Raw genomic sequence first — 27,941 nt, 5'->3', positions numbered from 1 at the left:
CTACATAACCTTCCACCTCAACAAAAAAAAAGAAAAGCCAAAGCACCAGCCATTATCCTTCCCAATCTTAAACAGTCAGCCTATCTCACATGATTCCACATCAAATTTGCACCAAGTACCTGGCCCCACCCTAGCTTTGCACATAGAACCTTCCACCTCAACAAGAAGCCAAAAAAAAAAAACAAATGAACCTCCCTTTTTCCAACCAACCCTAAGCACTGATCCTATCTCACGTTTAAAGCATAACACTGCCTCTCTTCCTTTCACTTCTGCTGGGAACACAAAACTGGGCTCAGAAGGTTATGGAAATGAGCTGAATATTAAAGATTAGCTCAATATTTCAGATTTGTCTGGTGATGACACTGGTGTGAGTGACCCTGCATACAAACCACCTAAAAACAATAAGTAAGTTGATGATGGTGAGGAAACTGAGTTAGATTTAATTGAACCTAAAAGTGAGGAGTATGAGCCTGAATTAAGGGAAGATGAATTTGAAGATGAGTGGTTGGATTCTGATAATAGTGATGAGGAGTATTTTGATGTTAGGGTGAAGGTGAAAGAATGCAATAAGAAGTTGAAAGAGATTTTTGATCAACTGCAAAGAGAGGCATCAGAAGGGCTTGAAAGGACAGAGCAAGGGGTCCATCAACCTAGCAAGGAAGGAGAAGAGGGAACATCTAATCCTGCCAGTGGGTATGTCAGTTGAGTATGAGGAGAGTGATGATGAAATTTTAACACCCCACACAAGTGATGATGATGAAGATATGACTTTGGAGGAAAGAAAAAGAAGAAGGCCAGTGCTTGTGAGCTCCAACACAGACTTCTCCAAGTTCACGTGGAAGGTAGGTCAGAGATTTCCTTCCAAGCATGACTTTAAACAAGTTATTGCCAAGTATGCAATTTATTAAGAAAGGAATGTAACTGTTGGTTTAAGTAATAAGAATAGAAAACAACAAGTAGGAATATATTGCTTAAAAGGGTGTCCTTTTTACTTATATGATGCTTGGGATAGTAGGATGTCCACATTTGTTGTTAGAACTGTTAATGATATACACACTTGCAATAGGAATATGACTAAGAATAGGCAACTGAAATCCAGTTGGATTACTACTCAATTCTTAGATATATTCAAGTGTAGGCCACATTGGCCAGCTAAAGAGATTAGAGAGACCATTAAGAGAGGTTTTAAGGTTGTGGTGAAAAGAGATTTTGCATACAAAGTAAAATATGCAGCCCATAAGTTGCTACATGGTAGTATGCATGAGCATTGCAATAAGATTGTGCCATATACACAAGTATTGAAAGCTAGCAGCCCAGGGACCATATTAGATTTTGTGACTGATGTTGCCATAAGTGATGGTCCACCTGTATTCCAGAGGCTATTCACATGTTCTGAAGGGTTGATAGTTGGTTGGTTGCAAGGATGTAGGAAAATCATTTGTGTGGATGCATGTTTTCTTAAAAAATTCTTGGGAGGACAATTGTTGTCTGCAGTGGGAAGGGATGGGAATGAACAAATGTTCCCAATTGCATCGGTTGTGGTGGAAGGTGAAAATAACATGTCATGGGGCTGGTTTTTTGTGCTCCTACAAAACTATTTGGAGCTTGGAGATGGTGATGATGTTGCAATAGTGTATGATGAACATCCTGTAAGTAATTATTTCATTTCATCCATCCAAATGTATTATCATTATCATATTACATTCATCTTAGTGCTAAGACCTTGTTTTCCCTTTTAGGCTATTTTGCATGTTATGTCAACAATTCTTCCAAAAGCTGAGCATCGTCACTGTGCTAGACATATATATGCATTATGGCAAAGACAATTCAAGGGATATGAATCAAGCTTGCATTTTGGAAAATAGTTAAAGCCTACAATATCACTGACTATGAGGATGCTCTGGCAGAATTGAGGGAGATCAATGAGCATGTTGCATATGCTTTTGTAGCTCACACCCAAAGGTGTTTTGTAGGGATTTCATGGATTGTAGGATGAAAAGTGATGCAGTGACAAACAACATGGCAAAAACTTTCAAAGGCTACATAATTAATGCAAGAACAAAGCATTTACTTTAAAAGATGGAGAAAATTAGAGCAGCACTAATGCAGAAACTAGTGTTGAAGAGAAAATAAATGGAGAAATGTACTTCCTCATTGTGTCCAAGAATTCAGGTGCTACTGAAAAAACAAAAAAAGTAAAGCACCTCAATGTGATGTGATGCCTTCAACAGATACAATGTTCAATGTCAGCTATTTCTTGGATCAGTTGGTTGTTGATCTTGAAGCAATGACATCCACTTGCAATATGTGGGAGATGATGGATGTTCCATATTGTCATGCCATAGCATGCATCTTTTTCTTGAACAAGCAAGCAGAGGACTATGTTGACAAGTGTTATAGTAGAGATGTTTATTTGTTAGCCTATGGAGGTAAGCAACTATTACATTCAATCTCTTTTTTAAAAGTCAGTGAATTTAGTTATTTAATGAGATGTTTGTGTACTTGGTTGCAAGGTCAATTCCCCCCTGTGTAGGTGAAAGGCATGCACCAAAGGTGGATTCAGATCTCATTCCTCCTCCTATAAAAATAGGTCCGAGAAGACCTAGAAAAAATAGGAGGAAAGATCCTTATGAAGACTCCAAGAAACCTGGTGTATTGAGAAGGTTTGGCATAGAAATGACATGTGACATATGTCAACATACGGGTCATAATAAGAGGAAGTGCCCAAACAAAGACACTGCTACTCCTCCTGCACCACCTCCAAAGAGCCCCAAGGAAGGCCCATAAATGATGGCCAACCACCTGGAAGCAGGGCAACAACAAACACAACAACAACATTAACAACCTTGGCCACAACAACAACAATAATGGCCACAACATCAACAACAACAGCAGTATTGACCACAACAAACGCAACAATAATGCCCACAACATCAACAACAAAAGCAGTAGGGACCATAACAAACGCAACAACAATGCCCACAACATCAACAACAACAGCAGTAGTGACCACAACAAACGCAACAACAAGAGTAGCACCTCATCATTATGCAACAGCCCAACCAAGCCAGTTGGGTAGGAATGGAAGAATGATTCTAGGAGGAATCGGGTCAAGGGGTGGTGGTGGAAGATCTACTTTACAAACTAGAAGAAAGTGGGGAGTTAATGGCAGGGGGAGGGAAGCTAATAATGATGAACAAAGAGGGAGGAAAACAACTAGTTCTAGAAGAGGCAGGGGTACCGGGGGTGCTAACAATGATGGTGGAAGGGAGGGGAACAAGAGGCAGGGGAGCAAGTAGTGCTAGTAGAGACAGGGGAAGGGGTAGGAGTCAAGTACCTGCAGGTCTTGGTGTCTTTTTTACATCTGATGCTGGCCATGTAGTTGATGTAAGTTTTTTTTTGTCGCTTGTGTTGTTGCTATATGTGGAGTTTTTTGTTATGATGCTAATGTATTTTAATGTTGTTTCATGCAGCCATATCAGTCTACTACACAAAGATCAATGCCTCACCTTGAAGCTTCATGCTCATAATGAAGCCAAGTATATATATCAACTGTCCATCAGCCTACTCAGTAGTCTTTATGATTAGGATTTTTTTTTATCAGTTTGGAAGCCTTGTGGCATTTTGCAAGACAATAGTCTTTTGGAAACATTATGCATCGGGTTTACTTTTTTTGACTTGTATGACATTATGACTTGTGGCATTAAGTCTTGAATTTATTTTGACATTATCAACATTATTAATTGCAATGACTTGTATTCAAGCTAAAATGCTAAGTTCCTCACATATTAGTCATTATAAAAGGTGTAATACATTCACCAATTTAGGTTAAGGTGTCATATATTCACCAAATGTAGGTAAAACACTCAAAGACACAACAAGTCACAACATTACTTTAGGTTATACAACACAATTGCAAAAATATCCATATAAAAAAGCCACCATTGGTAAATTATTCTCAGTCCTTGCAGCACAATTAATCCTCTCAATGCGCAATTGGCTTAGGTTCATGTTCAGCTCCTGATTGATTTCCTCCAATTTCTTCTTTTTGATCTGTATTTTTTTTTTATTTTGTCATCCTTCAACTTCAACTCATATTCCAACTCTCATATAGTTACATCTCAATCTAGAAGGCGAAATCGAAAGGTCATCCAATTCGTTTGTGAAATTACCTTCATCAATCCACCTCATGAAGTCACACTTTGAATCCTACAAAAAAATCCAATTTAACAAATTAAACCCTAATTAACTACAAAAGTTCTGGTGATTGGTCAAAATTTTAATTAACACTAACGGGCGATAAAGGACATCCATGAAACTTCCTCCGAATATTGGGTTCATGTTTCAGTGTTCGTACAACCACAATTCCACCACACTTGCAGTACACTACTCCTCTTGAATTTGAAGAAGAAGCTGAATATGATCTTCCTCCTCCTGCCATATTTTGGGTGATTTAATGATTTTTTTGGGGTCAATTTAAAAAGAACATTAGTGGAAAAATAAGGAAGGGTTGCTGTCAAAACAACCCTCATGGGTACGTTTTTGGCCAGTAGCCCTTTCCGTAGCAGCGCTTTGGCAAACGTGAAGGGCTGCGGTTTAGGCTCAAAACCGCAGCCCTTTAGTTTTGGAAGAGCTGCAGTTTTGGGCCTAAACCGTAGCCCTTTTGGACCCCAAATAAAATAAAAAATAAAAATATTTTTTTTTTGCATTTTTATGTCAAAGTGACAGAAAATCAATTCCAAACTGATAAAATTATAACAAAATCACAAACTGACATTTAACCTCTCACAATCAAATTTCTAAGTATCTTGAACCTCGAAACTGGAGCTATTTTCAATACGATCATAGCAAAATTTACCGAACATCACATTCATTCAATCACCAAACAACAAAATAGCAACATTTACTCTCATAATCAACGAAACAGAAACTTGAACTCTTATTAGCAGTAATGTAGCAAAATTCACCGATTATCACATTCATTAATTCAATCACAAAACAACAAGAAAACAACAACATTTTACACTCAAAATCAAATTTGTAAGTATACAAAATTAACAACAACAAAAAAAAGCAATGATTGACCTTAATAGCAATATCTCAAACCTCGAAACCGGAACAAAAACGAGGAGAACGAAAACTGGAACAAAATTGACCTTATTAATACTAATATAGCTGCAAAACGTCTCTCCCAAATAAATCGCCCTAAAAAATGAAAAATCAAACAAAAACAATCAACAACAAAAACAAAGAAACATGATAGATGATATAGAGACGACGAACTCGAAGGATTGCGGGAGAACGAGGAGGCCAGAGAGACCAGACGCATTGGAAGGATCAGAGAGAAGGACCAGACGCATTCCAAGAACTATAAAGTCTTGATGCCCTAATTCGCGAAACGACGTTCGATTTTTGCATCTGGCGAACCGCCGGTATCTTGTCGAACGGTCGACGTCGTTGGGTTAAGAGGTGATTGAGAGGGTTAGAGGAAGATAGAAGATGAGAGGAGGAAGAGAGAAGTTGAGGCGTGAAGATGAGAGGAGAGAGAGAAGCTGAACGGTCGACGCCGTTTCAGATGTTGTTGTTGTTGCTGCAATTGTTGTTGTTGCGATTGTACCAAATTAGCGATCTTCTATATATAAATTGTAAGGGATTTCAATTACGAGGGTTTTTGAGAGAAATTTGAAATTGAAAATTAGTAGAAAAAAAGAGAGTAAGTTTAATTTAGTTGTGAGAGAAGATCGGAAAGAGGAGAGAGATCTGTGTTTGGCGGCGGAAGAGACGACGGAACTTGCAATTGTAAAGAGGAGAGAGAGAGGGAAGATAGGGCGTGAAGGTGAAATGAGGAGAGAGAGTGGCGTGAAGGTCGACAAGGAGAGAGAGAGAATGAGTGAAGGAGATTGTGTGAAATACACGCTTAACATTTTAAGCCTAAATACTTTTCCTTCCTTTCAAATAAAATTTAAAGAAAATCCCATAAAAGGCTACGGTTAGCCCAAAAACCGCAGCCCTTTATTACTTATAGGGTTGCGATTTTCGGCTAACCGCAGCCCTTCACTAAAAGGGTTGCGGTTTTTTGCATTGATCGCAACCCTTCTTATACGAAGGGCTGCAGTTTTTTTTGGCTAACCACAACCTTTCACTATTAAGGGTTGCGTTTTTCAGAAAACGCAGCCCTTGCACCGCAGCCCTTTCGTTTTTTTCCCCTAGTGGAATGAATTTTTGAGGGGGGAATTTTTCTGCAAATTTCCGTGAAGCTAAAAACTCAAGGAGGAAGAAGGTAGGGGGAAGGTGGGTAAACGAAAGGTGGGTGAAAAGGGAAAGGTTGGTAAATAAAGAGGGCAATTAACTCCCCCCAACGGTCATATTGCCACGTGGACGGTGCAACCTATTATAGTAGGTTCCTACTGTAGGAACCTCGACTATAAAGGCTGTTTTATTAGAGAATAAGCCAAAGATTAGCTTATTATTTGCGAACGTGAAAAAAGTTGCATTATTAAAATAAAAAAATCCTTGTTTCTATCTCTTTGGAACTTTCTCTTTTACTCACTTTCTTTTTTCAATAATGGGTGTGATTTTTAAAATGAAGAGAGTGATTCTTGAAATAAAGAGAGTGATTTATTTTTATTTTTTTTAGGGAAAGAGAGTGATTTATTTTCCCCGTTTGTAGTCTTTATTCAAGTACTCCGTAATCCGTATAATGTTTTTGTCTCCAACTTAAATTTACATGAGGTCGGTTCATATTAGTAGCTTATTTTTTTATGGCCATACTAGTAGTTTAGTTAATTAATTTATTTTGGAGAATATATTGCGAAGGGGTGATAATGAGCCCGATCTATTCGCAAACAATTCAGATCTGACTCGGTCAAAGCCGGGCTCGTGGTAGCCCAGCTCAGATTCAGGCTCGACTCGAGACTTTAGCGAGCCAAGCCTAACTAGGCCAAACTCGGCTCCAAAGCTCATGAACAGGCTCGATTATTATTTCATATAAAAAAAAAATATATAACTTAAAGCCTATAAAAATTTATTACTATGCTAAAACACTTTAAAAAGTTATTATATGTATCTTTTTATACAATTTTTTACATTGAATAATTCATGATTTTTCTTTTTGTATGAGATGTAGTTTGTTGATTTTTTTTAATGTATATTTGTAAGCAATTCATTTGGTTAGCATGTAAAAACGAAATAAAATAGGGATGTTCTATATGGTGGCCTCTTATTTTTAAGTTTTCTATGTGGTGGCAGGTCAAAAAGAATATTATACCAAGTGACCCTCAACTTTGAGAAATTATACCTAGTGACCTTAGTGGGCTAACCTATCCTAACCTCAACCACAAAACAACCAAACCATCACCACAAACACCCAACCATTATCCTACCCATCCAAAGAACCACCACTCCCACGCAAACCCCACCTCCCCGAGAACCCCCACAAAACCCAAGCACCCAACTTCACCCACAAACCCCACCACCTTGACCCAAACCCCACCACCCTAACCCTAACCCAAACTCCACCGCCTGACGAAACCCTACCACCCACGAAACTCACCCCCGCAAACCCGCGTCGACAAAACCCCACACCCACAAACCCTCTACCCACGAAACCCACCACCTTGCCGAAGCCCACCACCCAAATTAAAGATCCAGCTTCTTCACTGACCCGGAAACCCACCCCGCAAAACCACACCCTGAAACCTCACCCTCACAAACTTACGAAACCAAATCCTATTCACCCACCCCCGAAACCCCTTACCCACAAAACCCACCGCCCACAAATCCGGTTTCACCACAAACCCATAAACCCACCCAACTGAATTCGCATAGAGAGAATCCGAAGAGAGAGAAGAAAAAAGGTGGTGGCAGTGGCTGGTTGTGGAAGAAGAAGGTGGCGGCGATGGATGGTTATGGAAGAAGAAGGCGGTACCAGAGATTGGTCGCGGCAGTGGATGGTTATGGAAGAAGAAGGTGGTGGCCATGGCTGGTGGTTGGTTGGTAGTGATAAGGTATTGGGCTAAGTGAGAAAGGATAGGGTTTAGTTATTGAACCATTAATTACTAAAAATTGGTCACTATGTAGAATCTCCTCAAGCTAGGAGTCACTTTGTATAATATTTTTTTTTTTGCTTTGCCACCATGTAGAAAAAGTGAAACTTGGAGGCCACCATATAGAATATCCCAATAAAATATATTTCTTCATGATACTTATTGAATCTAGTCTATAATTCAGCAAGATCTTTATTCTTAATTTGTCTCAAATCAAGCTCGAACTTGAGTCTTGAGAGAAGTTCACGAGCTCGAATCGAGCCGAGCTTCACTTATTGAGCTCACAGGCCGAGCCTCGTATAATTCAGGCTCGGCTCGTGCGTTAAGCACTCCTAATATTGCGTGTGGAGCTAATCAAGACTAGCTTGGTCTTCGAGCCCGACCAAAAAATCAGTAGGCTTGGGAACCAAAATGTGGTCCAAAGTTGGGGTTTGGTCTTGGACTTGGCGACCCCATTTAATTTCGGGTTGGAACGTGATCAATATTGCAGGCCAATATATTGTCCCGACTCGGCAAATTAAAACTTTTATGTTTCCCCTCCTCATACGTACGTTGCGCTGCAGTACTGAGTAATAAAATATGGTGATTAGCCACAATTCATTGGTTGATGTTGCTTTGTTTGTTTTAGTATCGGATTATTGACCTAAATTGTTAAGAAACAAATGGAAAAGTTAAGAAAACATAAGTAGGCCGAGCAGGGACAATTTTCATTATTTCATTTATTTCTCATTACTACAGTGTAGCGTACATATGAGGAGGGGAATTATAAAGGCTCTAATTGTCGGACTGAGCCGGGCCAAAATATGAGCCTATAATATTGCCCACAATCAGAAATGAAGTCAGACCGCCAAGTACAAGACTAAACCCCAACTTCAGGCCACATTTTGGTGTCCGAGCCCGCTGATTTTTCAAATTCGGGCAGGCTAGTATTGATAAGCTCTATACACAATACGCTTTCTACTTCCTTAGGTCTAATACTAATAGCCAAAAAATATAAAAAATCAAATAATATTTAATCTTATGATTTGAAGGTCATGGGATCAAACCCCATTGAAGGCTCTTTTGGGACAAGGTTTCTCTTACCAACTCCTTCCTTTCAAGGATTCTACCTGCATACCAGGCTAATTATACTTGTGAGAGATGCTAATTTAGTAGGATTTTTCATCTTAAATACCTAAAGGATGATGATGATAATAATAATTATAATAAAAATAATAATGATGGCCCAAAATACTAGTCTCCAGAATAATTTCCAAAATACTTCTAGCAACCTATTTTCGAAGCTCAAAATGCACACACAATACCTCAGGACTCTCAACTAGGAAGAATGGGAACAATTTGTTCGTGTTTCTGTTTTCTTGATAAATAGTAAATTGTAACCACAACAAAGGAATAAGAAAAAGGAGTTGGCCAAAACGAAGAATGCTAAGTTGCTAACCGTCAAACCCTTCCCTTTGGATAAAGAGTCTAAACTTGTACTTTCAGCTTAACTCTTACACTTCGTTTAACTTGTCTCGTTCAATAATCAGACAAATTTTCGCTTACTGTTCCAAGTAGGCTAAATTCCTTACAAAATTGAAAGATGAAAAAAGGGACTAGAATCTACGTCTCCCTCACTCCACATTTCCAGCTAACCTAAACAGATTGTGACAGCTGAGAAATACTGCCTGGTCTGCCTCTTTGTGAATCATTTGTACTATGTGTCGGTCGACGTCCCTTGTCTGGACCACCAATGACGCCCCAAACCTCGAATTGTCTTTGCCGAGCTCGTGCTCTCTCTTTCTCTTCCTCCGATTTTGTCGAGAAACAGTAAGGACAAGAAACCCCATACTCGTATTCAGGGGACTCCATGTCAGCATCGCTCACCGGTTGCTTGCAGCCATAACAAAGTTTAAAAGTGCCCTGGGCTAACCCGTGATCCACAGAGACCCGCTTGTCAAAGACAAAGCATTCTCCCTCCCATAAACTCTCCGATTCGGGAACTTCCTCCAAATATTTAAGAATCCCTCCTCTCAAATGATAAACCTGGCATATCATCAGAATGACCAAGTCAAAGAAACCTTGAGGGAGCAAAAATAATATTAATGAAATTTGACATTAACAGCTATGAAGTGATAGCTTGTTTGAGTATTATTTGGCAAAACCACCAATGCGAAGCAATCAATATTTTTTCCTTGGTCTAACATTTGAGAATGATACATGCAACATGAAAAGACATCGAAACACAGAGTAATGGAGCTTTATTTTGGATGGCCATTGTAATAGAGCTTTAATATGCAACCATTACAAGATTCATTTTTTTTTTCCGTGAAAGCAAAGCTTATGCAAGCAGGAAGAGTTCATTTAAGTATTGAACTTGGTCTCTAATATTTAAGAAACAAAGTTGCAGAAAAGAGCGCTTACCTCTTCGAAGCCTTTGCTTAAGAGATAGCTAGAAGCTTTCTCGCACCGAATCCCACCAGTGCAATACATGGCAACCCGAGGTGGTGTCTTACCTCCTTCAATATTCTCTTGGCATTCACTTCTGTTTCCGTGCACCTCCTGGGATGGCAGGCTGTCTGAACCAGCCAATTGGAAATTATTTTCTATCCAAGAAGGAAATTCTCTGAACGCAGTTGTGCATGGATCAACTGCTCCTTTAAATTTGCCTATCCTGGTTTCATAAGTGTTCCGCACGTCGATGACCACCTAAGATAGTTTATAATGCATATTTGTAACATTACTTCAAAAATCAATAAAATCAAACTAAACTAAAGCAGTTACCATTAACCCACGAGGAAGTTGTTGATGGTTTCTTCAAAATCAATAGAGACAAAAAAGGGGAAAGAGAACTTCGACAGACTTTAAGATTTGTATTGGACTAATTCATGCAATGAGTTTATATCTCATTTCTCGAATCATTTCTCCTACAGATTTTAAGCTGTAAGTGAACTTGATAGAGTGCCGGTTCAACTAAAAGGTACTTAAAACAGGTGTGACATACTTCGCAACTATAACCTACTGCACAATGCAGAAGTGTGACATTTGCACCATGTACCACTGAAAGATTTGCACATAACATATTGTATTTTGTGGGGAATTAGCGAATTAGATAACATTGGCAATTAGTTATCACCTGATTTTATCACTAGACCACTGAGGAAAATCGGTCTCAAAGTCTCTGGTGAAAATCAAATTAGTTGTAGAAAATTCTATCATATAATTTGACTAACTTCTAAGCAGATGCAGAGGATGATGTCCACTTTCTGACTATGGTATCAGTTTAACTTGATTTTGATACTGAATCAAACAGACTAGAATATCTGCTGAGAAGCAAAATTACAATAAGCTTAACCACGTATGTGATGTCCAAAATCAGGACGCTTACAGCAAATCCTGATAATAAATTTGACCAATTTTAAGTGGATGCAGAGAATGATATACATATTTTTAATATAGAATTACTTTGGCGGAGTGATAACGGAATACGAATAGTTTGAAACAGACAACTTCAAATCTACATAACTGAAGAAAATACCCGTTGCACATTCTCTACGTACTTGTCAAACAAAAACTACTGGTATATATTTTTTACCGTATTTGGGTCACTGATCAATTCATTCCACTCTTTAGGGCTTATGTAAGTTCCAACTCTCTCCGTGGGAGAAACACTAGGCATTCCAAGAGAGACAATCTGCAAATACGTGAACACACACACATAGTAGCGCATAAGCAACAATCTCATTAGAAACAATTCACTGCATATGCATCCAGAAGTTTACCTCTTTCTTTAGCTTGACCCGAACATGATCCCATCGAAATGGTGCATCTTCTCCAGCGCCAACAGGAGATTTGCTAGTATGTCCATGGTGTATTTCTTCATCTTCAGGAGTCACAGGTGACTCGATCTGCCTTAGGCCCTTCAGACGATCATCAGATTGAATAAATTCAAGAACGCGTTCCACTGATTCACGAAGACCACATATGCTCCCATTAATTCCTTCTGGTGCAAGAATGATACCACCTGAAACACGCTGAACAATATCAGACAGGTAAGGCATAAATAGAGTAAATTTAGGACAAAACTAAAATCAATCGAAGCAACGGAAAAAGGCACCTGGAAAAACCACCAATGATCATGTAAAGCAACTTAATAACAATGAGAACAAGATGATATTTTTTGGACTATCCCACAAATTTTTCTTGAATTTATTGGCCCTTATCGGAACTTTTTCTTCTTCAAGCTTTTTTGATAGGTGAAATGCAAGAGTTGTTTTAGGGGATCATATCTTGGAATAAATCAAGGTTGCTCCAATGTCCAACACTATAACACGGTGTTGGATGCTATATAGACCACAAATTGTAAGCACAACACAAATGAGTTGAACGAACTCAGACAAAGACAAATGGAAGGCAGTAATCATAATTATGAATTACATAAATCACTCTTATTAAGGATAATCAATAATGTCACAACCACTTAGCCGATGAGAACTTACTCCCTGTACTTGAGCATTTTATCTGATCCCAAAGCTTCGCCTCAAAGCTATTTCCAAAACCTACATTTAGCATTAGTTGAAAACTAGTTACTGATTATCACACTCACTCGTCTCGAAAGGATTGGAATCTACTGCGTCATGACTCATGATGACTAGAGAAGTTAAGTGAAGAGGAGACAGAGTCCTTGCAAGTTGCAGGAAGAAACTAAGGTGGATGGGGAAGATAATTGAAGGATTCTCAAATCAAAGAGCCAATCAAAATCCACTTCAAAGAAAAAGGGTCAGGGGCATTCAATTTCAAAAATCAAGCTCTCACCCTCTATTGCGGCAATTCACTCTTATACCAGGTGTCTCAAGCCAACGAAATAAATCTATAGACTATGCAGGGAAGGTATAAGTACACAAACAAACAATCTTTAGAGCCACGGTCTATTTGGTAGAGACTTAGAAAACAACCTTAAAAGCCTGGATCCTTCTGGATTATTATCAAGTTACATCGGGTTAGCGACTTGTGTACAATTCAAGTTCACCATCTGTTCATGTCAAAATCAGTTCATGCCACTATGGGAAAGGGATATCACCGAGTCTAGTTGATTTTCAGTCGAAATCTATCACGGTTCTGGTTACACTACGGTTTGTTGATGTTTCCACCACATGCATTCAAACCATATTTCAAAAGAATACAAACAAATCATAAATGTTCATTGTTCTCCAGATGTCAGCACCAGCACGTGGTTATGCTAGGAGAGAAGGCCAGATTTAAGATGTATACACTTGCACAAAATCCTCTAGTCCATCCTAATATGAGACAGAAAATTTCTGCATTATTGCATTTTAAACCAAACTTTTGCCTATGCTATATCCTGCTAGTTCTAAAACTTTTCCCACTTAAGGGTTGAAAAGAACAATCTCGCTACAACTATATCTTCTTAGTCCAATCACATGTAATGTCAGTGTATCCCAATCTAAAGCCCTAAAAAGCCAAACTATTGTGGTACCTTTTTCCCTTATATGCAACACTTACACATCAATCACTAATCATAACACAAAACAACAGTCATATACTCCGACATCTGACCCCTCCTTTTACCGCCAGCTCCATCTAATTTTTCTTCCCTACGACACTCAAGGATATTCTCTGATTAAAGCATACCCAAACTCATCATTGAATAAACCCAATAATTTGATCTACCTTTCCATACTAATTGCTTCAGATTCAGCAAATCGCATACCTCTCAACTAACTCACACCACCACTACCTCTCTCCTTCATAACCTCCATCAAAGACTTTACCAACAATTGCAACAACAAAACCCAAATTTAGCTTTCACATAATCAAAAACCCTATATATAATACAACACAACCATGTATACCACAGTCTAACATTGAGTAATAAAACTAATTCACAATCAATACAAACATTATAATGTATACATCTACAACATATCTACAAAAAAAACCTAAAATGCTGAATATCCTAGAAATCATAACAAAAAGGGAACTATAATGGAACTCTTAGGCTCCGATTCTTTTGGAGGAAAAGGTTTTTCCGTTGTTTGGTTAGACAAGGGATTTAAAATGGATAACCAGGGTGGAAAAGAATTTTCCATCTTTATAAACATTTCCCTCCAAAATTCGAAGGAAAACCAATTTCCTCCACTCTCACATTTCCAACATCTCCATCACCCCCTTCTTAGCTTAATACTAATATTCATTTGCATTTTCCATCTCTTTATAAATATTCCCCTCTAAAAAAACCATTTTCCTCCGCTCTCTCATTCCCAACCTCTTCTTAGCTAGTTAGCTTAATAGTTTTCCATCAAACCAAACAAAGAAAAACTAATATTCATTTGCGTTCTCCACACGAATATATTTTCCATCTCTTTATAAACATTTCCCTTTAGAAAAACCATTTTCCTCCGCTCTCTCATTCCCAACATCTTCTTAGCTTAATAGTTTTCCATCAAACCAAACAACGGAAAACTAATATTCATTTGCGTTTTCCACCGGACTATATTTTGCATCTCTTTATAAACATTTCTCTCCGCTCTCTCCTTCCCAACCTCTTCTTAGCTTAATAGTTTTCCATCAAACCAAACAACGGAAAACTAATATTCATTTGTGTATTCCACGGCAAATGTTTTCCATCAAATCAAACATACTCTTAATTTGATAATTAAAGGAACAAATAAAAAGAAGAAGATAGAATTACAATTACCAGATCCTGGCAAAGCTGCTTAATAGGGTTACGAAAATTGGCGTGATCGGGAAAATCGGCGAACTTGTAGAAAGAGACGACGACGAGGTGGGAGGTGGGGTCCCCCACTGAGTTGATCGAATCGGAGGCGGAGGAGAGAGAAAGAGTGAGATTGGAGATGAAAGGAGAAGGTTTTTGAGAGGTTGTAGTTGAAGCTTTCATGGCGGAGAAATGCAAAGAAGAAGGAGAAATTAGGGATTTTGAATAAATTGGGGAAGAACAAAAGGGCGTTAGTAGTCCTGCTGCAGCTGCTGCGACAGCAGTTCGAGTAGTGTAATATCTTAGCAAAGCCGGGGATTGCATTGATGCTCTTTTCTCTCTCCACTCTCGAGCCTGAGCGAGGTATAGTGACATTGTGGACTTGTGTATGTTCGTCTAAACTTATCTAAATTGAATTTATCGTTTTTAAACAGATAAGTTGAATGTAATCAAGGATGTATAAACATGTGTTGGTCTAATGGTTAAGACTGAGGTAGGTCACAGGTTCAAATTTTCCCCCTTTCTTTTTTGTACTTTCTACTGCTTTTGTGGCGATAAAAGAAAAAATGATAAGTTGAATGTTCTTGCTAATTGTAAGAAGGAAAAATGAGAAATCTATAAGATTTGGGATTAAGGGTGATGTCAATATCACTACTTCACTAGGATATCATCTATTTTTTCGCGTTTATTGCCTATAAGATGTTTGATATGAGAAAATTAAGCAATGTTGTTCATCACGGGAGACATGTATTTGATACTTCGTAAATTGCATACCTTAATGTATCTACAGGTAGCAAATATGAACCCATATGGTGATGAATTTGTCCTATGTAATTACACTGAAAATTGCAATGATAGTTGTAAATATGAGTTGTGTGTATTAGATTTCTAGTTTTAATAGAATCACTAACTTTCCCTCTTTTCACACGACTGTAGTTTTATAATAGTATTTCATTCTTTTAAGAGGGTGTATATGTAAACTTTGGGAATATGTTTTCTTGAAAACGTTTCCTCTTATAAACTACCTATAAATATAAGTGGCAATTCGATCGTTTAAATTGGGTGAAGCTAAAATACTACATTTTGTTTTTCACATGCACACGGGCGAAAAACACTATTTCTTTTCATAAAGTATGGTGTGACACTTAAAATTCATAAATAAAAGCTATAGTGCAGCAACCTTCATTTTCCATACAAACTACACAGTAGGGTAGGATCGGAGTCGTAGAAGATATTGAAATATATTTTCCAATAAAAGTTATAATGCAAAATAAAAGAATAACCTTAATTTTTCATATAGTATGATACAACACTTAAAATTCGTAAATAAATACAGTAAATTTTTCTCTAGATTAGAAAGTAAAATATACAAAAAATTAATTACTGCTACCACAATTTTCCTGCTTCTAATCATTAATACTTCACGTTATTCAATTAAAGCCTATTTAATTGAAAATTTTAAACTTTTGTAATGATTATAAATTAACTTTGATTCTACCTTTTAGATTAATTTCAATAAATAAATACTCGATCTTAATTCTTAAGATATCAACTTTTTCTAATTAAAATATCAAGTCAAAGTTATATATCGGCAAATGTTAAAGTCAAAACATTACACGAGATGAAGTATAAATGAATGTTGTTATACTATCCTTGTTGTCCCATTTTATCATTAGCTGGAGGAAAAATGATTTCCATGCTGTTGGTGCTACTACTCCCAGAATTGAACATCTCACTCCAATCAACAAGTGAATGATGATTATTAGTTAACAAATCAACCACTTGATCTGATCTTCCTTGATGAGATCTAACGGTGGAGGATGGAGCAGCTTCAACAATATGCATACCTAGGACACTACTAGTACTGCTGCTCACACTGTATAATTGTTGTTGTAGGGGATTATTATTATGACTGAATATGGTGCATGCATCCTCAGAAGAAGCTCTTGAGAGCCAATCATAACCAACGGTTGTGATTGGCTGATGAGGAACAAAGATGTCATGATGAACGGTTGGTGGTGGTGATGGTGGTGGTGGGACCGACGACGGCGCGGTGTTGGACATGTGGCAAGTGTGTTCTCCACGGTAGAGGATATCAAAGGTGTATGGGTCGTCGTCTAGGCGTTGGACTTGCTTCTTGGCTGGACAGTTGCATAGTTTTTGATGAGTGCATCTATAGTAACTCCTACATGTTATGTAAAGGTTAAAAAAATGTTAAAGAAACATAAATGACGCGACAAAGTCCTATAAGGACGGCTTGATGGTCAAATTATAAGTTACTAGTCTTACTATAACTTAAATAAAAAGTAACTAAAAAATCGAATAAAAATAGATTGAAAGTCATAGATTTGAAAATTTACTACAAAGACTGGCTTGATGGTCAATATATAAGTTACTAGTCTTACTATAACTTCAACAAAAGGTAACTAAAAAGTTGAATAAGAATAGATTGAAAGTTAAAAATTTGAAAATTTAAGTTGTAATCCCACTAGCGATAGTTTTTCTCACATTTATGTACTAATTTAGGATTTTGAGAAATTGACACAATTTATAATAAGGTACAGGTTGTGATTAATTTTTTTAAACTTACCCCTAATACTTAAATCAAGTGGATGAATATATGATAAAAATAATGAAACAATAATTATTAACATGTTTTAGTAAAATTACTAGTTTTTTTTGTCCGGTCTATGCCTCAGGTCCGTTAAATAAATAAATATATTATTATTTTTAAATTTCATAACTTATTTTGCTCCTTTTTATATTTTTTATCCATTAAGAAATTAAAAAATTCACGTTACGACGTGATAATAAGTAAAAAAAATTGAAAGGTTTGAGTTTGAAAACAAAACCTTAAAAGGAATTGTGGTAAGAGAATATGATATCAATATTCTCTTGTAAGTTACGTAATAAGAGTGTTAAAGATTTATATACTTGTTTGAATCTTTTTAGTTAATTATAATCATTACAAGATTTCATCATATTTTATTTGAAACATTAGACAATAAAGTCATAGTGTATTGATGGTTAAACTCTTACTTTTCATTTTAATGATCAGGTGTTAGATATCTTACCCTTAATATATTTGTATAGATGATACATCCTTAATTATTAAAGTTTAGAATGATATAACAATTATTAGTTTATGATAAAAGAGAGATAAGTATAATCATTCTGATAATTTAGTCTAACAAGGGTTTCCCAAAATTATGACCGTCCGTACAAGTCAATTTAACTCTTGACATGGTTTGGTAATAACAAAGTAGCATTCAAAAAAAAGATTGTGTAATAGTGACTTTAATCTACTAGAAAATCTAGAGATTTGATTTAAATATGTACCTATCAATTTTATGCTACCAAAAAGAAGGTTTAGAGTTAGTTAGCTAGACTACGTCAAAGAAGCAGATTGATTAGTCAGATGATCTAGAAAGAAATAATCGTAATGAGTCAAACGTGATGATTGCTTAATTAGTCAAGAAGTTCAACGATGAATTGGTAAAAGTATGGAAAAGGTAATATTATAATTGACCAAAGTGATGTACATGTATTACATTACCCTAGGTGTTTGGGTGTGGTAATTACTAATTAAGCCTACTTACTTCTTTTTTTAAAAGGAAAAGGCCAATTATTAATCATGTGCTAAAATATCCGAAAGTACATGGTGGGAACTGGAAAATCTCCAAAGGATAGTGATTTTTCCAGACCTGCTCTACTTCAAAGGGGACTAACTTGGCAAGATGGTGGGCGATAAAATTCTCACTTCTCTTGACATGAGACCAAACTACATTGAAATGACAACTAAAATAACCTCCAAAACATGATCAAAATCAGAATAAAACTTCCGACTTACCTAGGATACTTAGCATTAAGAATCTCCTTTTGGCCATATTTTCTCCAAGTGAATCCATCCTCCGGTGGCATCTCCGTATTCCCAATCTTGGGAGCTGCCATCCTCATCCTTCGATTACCCCCTAGATCATCAGTTCTACTATTTTTCAAAATGAAAATAATGTCATTAGTTAGCACAAAAAGGGTAAATAAACCCCCCTCCCTCCCTCGACAAAGAAAAAACGATATTAATAGAGCAAAATATATATTGATAGTCCTGATCATATTAGGAAACTAACAAGACTTGTAAAAATAATATTTTACAAAGATAAATCCTAGATCTAGGAGGAGAATATTCGATATACATTCTCTAAAAAAAATATTATTATGCTTCGTCTAGCATCGAGTTTTAAGAGACCCATAAATCCATGATGATACAATGATTATACTAAGATCAAACACAAATAGGTAGAGGAGTCTATATAATGACTAAAGATTACGGGAAAAGAGGCAGGAAAAGTACAAGCTCATATGTCTAAATTAATAAAGCATATAATAGAAAAGTTTTGCAGCCAAAAAATCGAAGTAAACAAATATAATAGTAAAAAAATTGTTGGAGCCCCTACCAAGAAACTCATTATTAAGAGAGATTCTATTGGACCAACACCTCTCGTAAGTCAGTTCAACCCAACTCTACAAGTCAACGCCTAAAAGTAAGAAGAAATATAAGGAAATCCCTACTTTCAAGCATAAGTAGGTAGTGAGGCTCGAACTATCATAATAATGAAGTATGTAGTAAGTCTTGTTTGAGACAATCTCACTATAAGACTTCGTAATTAAGTGTAGCTAATTAATTAAGTACATATATAGCTATATTCATCACTAAACTTTCATGAAATCACCCAAAATATCTCTATTATATAAGCCAAGGGAGGAGGTGTGGTGTCCTCTTTTGAAGTGACTACAATACCCTTAATGATCTAATTAATGGAATGAAAAAAATTACAAAAGCAAATCATTTAAAAATTCTCATTCCAACTTGCCATTTAAAACAAGTTTAAAATGGTATATGCATCAAATACTTCAATCAAAAATTAAATGGACAAAATATTTATACCTTATAAAAAAAAGATGGCATACATAACGTGCACATGAAAAGTGTGAACATTCACGACCTTTGATACTCTTTAATTCAGTTAAACCAACTCATAATTTTTGTTCTTTCTGTTCAATATTCATTCCCAAAAAATTAATGTTAACAATCACTCACAACTTTTTTATTTTTTTACATTAGCGAATTAATATATCTAAATTCATCTAACGGTTGAATTTTTCACATTTAAGTTTAATCATAAATAAAGTACGAATTGAGTATCTAATAAAATAACAAATTTTCAAATTAACGCACGCATCGCGTGCATATGAAGGCCAGTGTTTAAAAGAAAAGATTGAATCCGCAAGTCATATTGCATGGTGGATTGGATCAATTGATCAACATTTTTTTCTAAATAAGTCCTAATTTAATTAAAACCTACAACCAATATAATATAGGGTAAAGTACTAAATAATCGTTTGTTAAGCATATGGAATTATATCGAGTTAAGCAATAGTTAATACTATTTAAAAATGATGGAGTATATTTATGACGGCTGATGTCAACTATGATAGATTGCGATAGTGAAGTACTAGATTATTATTCATACCTTTCTAAGGTTCACGGACCAATTCTGCTTTCACCAGGATTCGCGATGCATAGCACAAACATGTGTTTCCATATACATTATTGAATTTGACGCTAGCTAGATAACACTAGTTCTATTTCTTTTTAATTGTTACACTTTTATATATTACACTATTTACAGATTGCATTTTAATTCTCATTTGTGATTTATACGTGAATAAAAAATATAGTTATGTGGGATTTTGTTATATTTATCGTAGTATGTATTTTATTATCATGTACTTTTTATCATTTTTATAAATACAATTTTGGAGATATATATTCTCAAGTTTTGCATTAACATGCATGAAAAGTGTAAGTGTATAAATTAAAAAGAAACGAATGGAGTAGAATTAAACATACTGGAAAGTTCACAAAAGAAGATTTATTAGCTCGTGGTGGAAAAATTGTGATATCTAATTAATCAAAACATCTAGGGTGGATCGGTTTCACAATAATTTACTGTACACCTAAACTGACTTTGTCACACAAAAACGTAGAGCCAATTTCAATCCCCAAGTTCGTGTTTCTTTCTCCATGGGGAAGCAATCTCACTCTTAAGCTTGTGTTTTTTTTCAAAGGGAAGCAGTTTCCATTACCATCTATCTATACAAATATATTAAAAGACGTGCATAAACAATAAACTGTACCACGTGGCGCTCTCCCTAGGGAGTTTTAGTTCATGTAATCCATGTACAATAAAAAAAATAGAAATTACATAGTATAGGGTTTGATCCCGAGACCACAAATATATATACTAAAGTCTTAACCACTAGGCTAACTTGTATTTAGTGTTATTATCATAAAGTATTATATTAATAAATGAATTTTTTTTACCAGGGGCATAGCCCGGGCCTCATAACTAGTTCATATATCAAAAGGCGTTCCTATAAGCAAGAAACAAAATCATGTGGTGCCTTCTCTTAGGGTGTTTTATATCATGTAATCTACAATGTCTACATACACTAAAAAAAATAGAAAATGCATTATGTAAGATTCGATCCCTTGGTCACAATTATATATACTAATGTCTTAACCACTAAACCAAGTGATACTTGATGTTATTACTTCTGGGTAAAATATTAATAATGAAAGATATAATTATTCGAGTTGTAGCCCAGGCCTAAAAGCTAGTTAACCTACACGGTGGTATTGGATGTGGATGAAAATTTTAGAAGAAAAATAGACATTTTAGGATGAATTAGCATTACCATGAAAATGAATAATGATTTTCTTCACAAATTTACATACAAATTCATTTCCAATACTACCGCCATTTATGACCAAGTACCAAGCAGGTGGTAAGTGTTTGAGGCTCACAATATCTTCTTATTAGGCTAAAAAGTGCCAAATTTGCCCTCAAATGTACTCTTGATCATACATGTATTAGCCATTTCTTTAATTTGTATTGAGATATCATTTCAACAAATGTGTACACAAAAAAAAAAGGTTGAAACAACAACCTAAATGTATCTATAATAATGCATGTCAATCTCCAAAATCCATATATGTAATTTTTTTACTACAATTATTCTTTTGCACATAATCATTACCATCTTTAGACATGGTAATACAACTTTTCTCACAAAATAAAACACAAACATTCATTAGTATCACCTCATATAAAATGGGATGTAGTGATAAAATAAAGGAAATGATAAAAAAGATCATAATAAAAACCCATTGAAGAAAGATCTTGGTCTACATTTTTCTACTTAGGGTACTTAACATGGTATTCTAACTTTATTAGGATCAATTTTAGAATCCATGAACCTAAAATTAAGGAGCACATAATACCTCTAGATGGGGTAATAGATTTCTTGGCAAGAAGTTCAAGAACAAAGATTAACCTCTTAAGGCTCTGTTTGGGGACGCATTTCAGGTGACTTAAATGATAAGGTGCTACAATGTTAAGTCACCTTATATGATTAGTGGTGTTTGGTGGAGGAACTTAAATAAAATTTAAGTCCAAAAATGGACTGAAATTGAGTTGGAGTAAAATATAGCGTCTGAGATCAGGTGCTGAAATTTTTTTTATTTTCTTTTTATCTTTTTAAATCTAAAAGATATTTTCTTAAATATTTAATAACCCTAATACATGCTTAAAGATTATTTTTTGCTTTTCTCCTCAATTCTACCGTCATTCTACAGAGGTTAGAGATCAAAAAAAAATTCAAACTTTCAGTTTTGCAGGTATGTATCATTGATTTATTATGAATAGAGTTGTGATATTTGTTATTATTGATAAAATTATTTTTTCCCTTTCTTCTCAATTATGCCGTCATTCTTGCTTATATGGTGAAAGCTTGTAATTTTGATGCTTCTCATCAGTTGAATGATTTTAATCTGTGTTGCTGCAGCCTACATATATATCACATAGATGTTTAATGTTTTGGTTTTTATTGAGTAGTGTTGCCGCATAATTTCCAATAACCTAGGAAATATAGATAACAAAAATTCAGGAAAGTGATAACCAAATTATTGTTGGGATGCTTGCTTCAAAGCCCCAGAAGGTATGAATGTTTTATACATAGTGCTAATGATAAAAATTTAAATTCGTAAATTATTTTAATTTTGATAATTCTATCACAGGTAAGTACTACTTGGTGGACAAAGGATATCCGGACAGAAAAGGCTATTTGGTACCATACCCGAAAACAAGGTACCACAAGGATGAATTCACGAATATGCCACCGACTAATGAAAGAGAAGCCTTTAATCGATCTCATTCATCCCTACGAAGTTGTATTGAGAGATCATTTGGAGTTTTGAAAAAAAGATGGAAGATATTAGGGCAAATGCCACAATTCAGTGTCGAGACTCAACTTGATGTCATTATGGCCGCTTTTGCCTTGCATAACTACATACGAAAAAATTCTACAGAGGACCTTATCTTTAGAATGGTCGATGAGAATCCTGATTACATGCCTTGTGAAGAACTTCCCGACGTTATCCATGCTAGAAACAATGAAACGTCAAGAGAGACTTCTAAAGAAATGGAAAAAGTTCGTGATGACATTGCTTCTTTGATTTGGAAAGCACAATGATTGTATTTTAAAATAAAGTACAATATATGTTTTATATTAATAATAATTTTATTTCTGCAAAATATAATGATATGTTGATTTAAAATTTCAGCTACAGTCATAAATAATTTTACCAAACAGGTTATGCAATCAGCTAGCTTATCAGTTTCAGCACCTTAACAGTTTCAGCTGCTACCTAATCAGTTTCAGTCACCTTATCAGTTTCAGCTCCATTTCAGCCAGTGTTGCCAAACATAGCCTAAGTCTTAATGAGAGTCTTGATATACCATCAAAAATAATAATGTGAGTCTTTATATTCATTATTATTTATACCCTCCAAGGAATGATTGGACCTCGTCAAATCAGCAAGCTAGTAATTTACGTACCTAAGACACGCTTTCATCATGATTTAGTATATGCTAATAATTTCCTTAATTTACCAAACAATGATGATGAAATGATCATATATGTGGCTTATAATATTTGTTGCTACCTCCAAATGCTTATGTAATAAAAATGATATTTTCTAAATATATGTTGTTTATTCACATATACACATCTATATACCTTATATCTTTCATTTAAAATGAGGTCTAGAACGACATACTAGAACTTTGTCTTGTAAGCACAAAAGTATTGTACGTTCTTTTTTGAAAAGTAAGATTAAGTTCAGGATTTTTAGAAGAATTTTTTTGCGGAAGAAGAAAAAGTTTTTTCTTTGATCTTACCAAAGGGATTCTTCTATTTCGCGAGAATTATATAAAAGGTGTATTTGGTATTTAGACATATGATCATTTTTTAATACCATACTTTTTTTTTAATCACATGTGACATTCATAATCTTACATAAAGTATATTTCTTTTTACTTCATACCTTGATGACCTCTTAGAGGTCGTCCTTAGCTGCCCTAAGCTAGAGCTTTGCTTTTCTTGGCCTCCACTCTCCGCCTTCATATATACATCTACAGCCTCTCCAGCAACCTCCTTCCCTTTCCCTCGTGGCGGATGTTGTTGCGGGTACTCCAAGCTCGCCGCGGCAGCCGCCATCTCTAGCGGTTGTGTAGGAGGAGGAGAATGATGAATCTTAAATGCTAGAGGGTTGAGCAAAACCTGATACTTTGCCCTGCTAAAGATCTCTATGATTTCATCACATCTTTCAGCCAAATTCTTAGTACCACCTGGTGATAATGCTCCCCATAAGTTTAAAAGATCAAATTCCATTTTTTTGGCTAAGTCACAACCATGAAGAAGTAAACTAATTATAGGATTATTACTCCCCTCCATATATATAAATATGCTTAAGTAGAATAATATCTGAATATGTACTATATAATATACTTCTAAATTTGGCTAATTAGTACAATTAATATGCACTAAATAAGTATGTTAAGGTACTATACTTGGTTGGTACAAGGTCAGTGTAAATACTAAGACACTTAAGAAAAAGAATGAAATATTTTTGGAAATAAAGATTTTCAAGAAGATTTTCTTGTGTATGAATTAAGAGAGAGAGAAAAAAAAGTGAAGGAAGTGTTTGGCTATAAAAAGAACAAGTAGGGAAAAAGGCATAGAATGTTCAAAGTATTTAGGCTTTAATTTATTTTACACGGTAATTTAAGTGTAGAAAGGGAGAGGAGTATGTGAAGGGTGTGACTAAGTCATGCATGCAAATGTTATATTATAATAAGTTATTTTCTCCATCTTTAATTTGAAAGTCTACGAGAAGACGTTATCCTCATTGATTTCAAAGAAGAATTTTCCTTGGTTTTCTTCTTATTTTGTTTTTCATTCTTTTTGAAGAAGACTTAAGAGGATTAGAATTTAGAGGAATGGAAATTTCTGTCAAGTAATAATAACGCACTTTGTGGTTCTAGTATTTAAGAATCTTAATGTAAGACTTTTACTAGTATAGTCGTCTTCATGTGTTTTTATTAGATGTTTTGTTTTCATAATACCTTTATATCATTTACGTAATGAAGATGTCACTTGTAAAGATATAAGTATTATAGAACATCATAATTCATAAACATAGATGATTATATATATATATATACATATATATATATATATACTATTATAGTACCAATATGTTTGAAAAATGACACAAAAAGTTATAAAAATATGCCTCTCATAAAATGAAATTCTTGAATTGAAAACGTGATCTGGAACATATAATATTATCACTCATTAAAATAATAAATAAGATCATAAAAAAAGTTACTAAGTTTGGAACATGACACTTATTAAAAAGACACATTTATACTTAAAAAGGGACACAGTTGCTTATAAAAATGATATGGCTAGCCTTAAACATGACATTTTTATAATAGAAATGTGACACGGATTGTCGATCATAAGTTGTAAATCTCATAAAAATGACTCTTACACTTGAAAAATGACACTAGTATGTATAATATGATGCATCATGCTATTAAGAAAATAAAATTTATAATGTTAACACCTTATTTATAATCATATGGAAAATGACTGAGAATTTCATAAACATGACACTCATAAAGATGGAACCCTTAAAATTGATTTCTAAAAATTGACAATGACAATGAGAGAAAGAAAACAATTGCAAAAATGACACAAAATATTTATACATATGAAAAAGCAAAAACTTGAAAATGATATCTATTTTAAACGATTAATAAAGGGTTCTATAAAAATAACACCTATTTTGAAGGATTACTAAAGAGTGTCCACTTTAATTACTCAAATGGCCCGTATATATGTATATTCTCACCAATTTAGGATATTGTGATGAGAATTTTAGTACAGTTGTCAAATCTCAAAAAAATTCTCTCAGTTCTCAATTTGGCAATGACTCATAAATGGTCAACTTATCAATTAGATGTCAAAAACGTGTTCTTACATGGGGACTAAAAAACTCTTCAAGGCACCAACCACCTGATATTGCAGATCCACGCACTCCTCATTATGTGTGTCACCTGTGCAAGGCCCTTTATGGCCTCAAACAGGCCCCTCATGCATGGTATCAATGGTTCACTAATTTTTTTAATTACATATGGGGTTTATCGTCACCAAAGTGATTCATCTCTGTTCACTTTCTATCATGGAATCGACACAACTTATTTATGCTATATGTGGATGACATTATTTTCACAACCTCCTCTAATGCTTTGCGTGAGTACATCATTACCTAGTTGAAAATCGAATTCCCTATGATCGACTTGGGTCCTCTGAATTATTTTTTGGATATTTGTGTTACTCGTACTCATTCTTATATGCTTCTATCTTAGCAGAAGTATAATATTAGAGCGTGTAGACATGGTTAGTTGTAAGCCTTCCACTAAAATTGTGGACACTAAGACTAAACTTAGTGTGGATGTTGGACCATTTGTTCCTAGATCTTAAACAATACCATAGCTTGGCAGGTATTCTCGCCTTCACTCACCCTGATGTAGCTTATGTGGTCAATACAATATGTCTTTCCATGCACGACCCACGTACCTCTCACTATGATGCATTGAAACACATCCTGTGTTATATTTATGGTACCATATTGATCATGGGTTACATTTATATCCTACTTCTTCTCTGCAATTTATCAATTATACTGATGCTGATTGAAGTTGGTGTCCTAACGCTCGCGTCGTTCTACCTCGGGATATTGTTGTTTTTTAGGAGATAACCTTGTTTCATGGTCTTCCAAGCGCTAGGCTACTCTTTCCAGATCCAGTGTAGAGGTTGAATATCGAGTTGTTGCTAATGTCGTTGCTGAATTATGATGGATTTGTAACTTACTACTTGAGTTGCATATCCATCTTCATCTGGCTAATCTTGTCTATTGTGATAACGTCAATGCTATTTATTTTCCTAGCAACCTTGTCCAACACCAACGCACCAAACATGTTGAGATAGATATTCACTTTGTTCAAAAGAAGTTTGGATTGGGTCGTGTTCAGGTTTTACATGTGCCTACTAGGTATTAGTTTGCTAACATTTTCACCAAAAGACTGTCACGACAACTCTTTTTGGATTCGAAGTTCAGTCTTAGCGTCCGACCTCCACTACTACAAAAAAGACTAGCTCCTACTAGCTTTGTATAGAAAACATTTATATCCTCCCGTTATGACTGCACTGTGTGATAGAAAACATATTTGAGATAATATTTTCTCACTGATTTAAAATGTACTTTGTATATGTTTATTATAATCTCTCGAGGATTCCTAACATGGTTATAATTAAATATTTGATCAATGATATTAGTCCCAAGTTAAGGTCAAACTTCTCATCATAAACTTCGTTGCTTCCAAAAGTCCAGCACCACCATCAACATATTATCTTCACCAAGCAAAATCTATGACACATGATGACTCAAGGTATTGCCAAGGCTACATACTAGCTAGTTGAGCAACTTAAACCGGTTTCCTACTTATGAGAAAATAAATGAGCTTTCCAAATGTAAATAAACGTGTTATAGTTCATAAAGTTAATAACCGACACAAACATAAGTGAGACATGTTGCTCATACATATTTTTTGGATGTTGGTATCTATGTTGAAGCCGTTTATAGAGCAAGTTAAGATATTTGTTCATACTAAATTCAATTATAGCTATTACAAACAAAGCTGAATTTG

At 35.3% G+C, this 27,941-nt stretch overlaps 2 protein-coding genes across 2 annotated transcripts; both read right to left on the bottom strand.

Annotated features, from left to right (window-relative positions):
• Positions 1 to 9,364: 9,364 nt before the first annotated feature.
• LOC104887160 (rhodanese-like domain-containing protein 7) lies at positions 9,365 to 15,165 on the bottom strand. Its single transcript, XM_010671758.4, has 5 exons — positions 14,743 to 15,165; positions 11,807 to 12,058; positions 11,620 to 11,718; positions 10,449 to 10,733; positions 9,365 to 10,070 (listed from the first exon to the last, which is right to left on the bottom strand). The coding sequence occupies exons 1-5, from the start codon at positions 15,133 to 15,135 to the stop codon at positions 9,681 to 9,683; spliced, it is 1,419 nt and encodes a 472-aa protein (XP_010670060.1). The 5' UTR covers positions 15,136 to 15,165; the 3' UTR covers positions 9,365 to 9,680.
• Positions 15,166 to 16,033: 868 nt separating this feature from the next.
• LOC104887205 (WRKY transcription factor 55) lies at positions 16,034 to 24,818 on the bottom strand. The gene is given in 4 exon segments (XM_010671801.4): positions 16,034 to 16,427; positions 16,429 to 16,945; positions 18,611 to 18,748; positions 24,209 to 24,818. Coding segments are annotated over 4 exon segments (1,128 nt in total). The 5' UTR covers positions 24,619 to 24,818; the 3' UTR covers positions 16,034 to 16,364.
• Positions 24,819 to 27,941: the final 3,123 nt, after the last annotated feature.

Source organism: Beta vulgaris, chromosome 2 (assembly GCF_026745355.1).
Source record: "Beta vulgaris subsp. vulgaris cultivar EL10 chromosome 2, EL10.2, whole genome shotgun sequence".
Taxonomy (NCBI): domain Eukaryota; kingdom Viridiplantae; phylum Streptophyta; class Magnoliopsida; order Caryophyllales; family Amaranthaceae; genus Beta; species Beta vulgaris.
Note: the sequence above shows the minus strand (reverse complement) of the source record. Positions and strands in the feature narration are given on the sequence as shown.

Bases quoted from the DNA above. Each gene is read 5' to 3' on its own strand.
- LOC104887160 (XM_010671758.4), bottom strand. From the start codon at position 15,135: ATGTCACTATACCTCGCTCAGGCTCGAGAGTGGAGAGAGAAAAGAGCA. The intron at 12,059-14,742 runs GTAATTGTAATT...GATATTGTTCAG, and splicing joins AGCAGCTTTGCCAGGATCTG to CGTGTTTCAGGTGGTATCAT. The intron at 11,719-11,806 runs GTAAACTTCTGG...ACGTATTTGCAG, and splicing joins GGGTCAAGCTAAAGAAAGAG to ATTGTCTCTCTTGGAATGCC.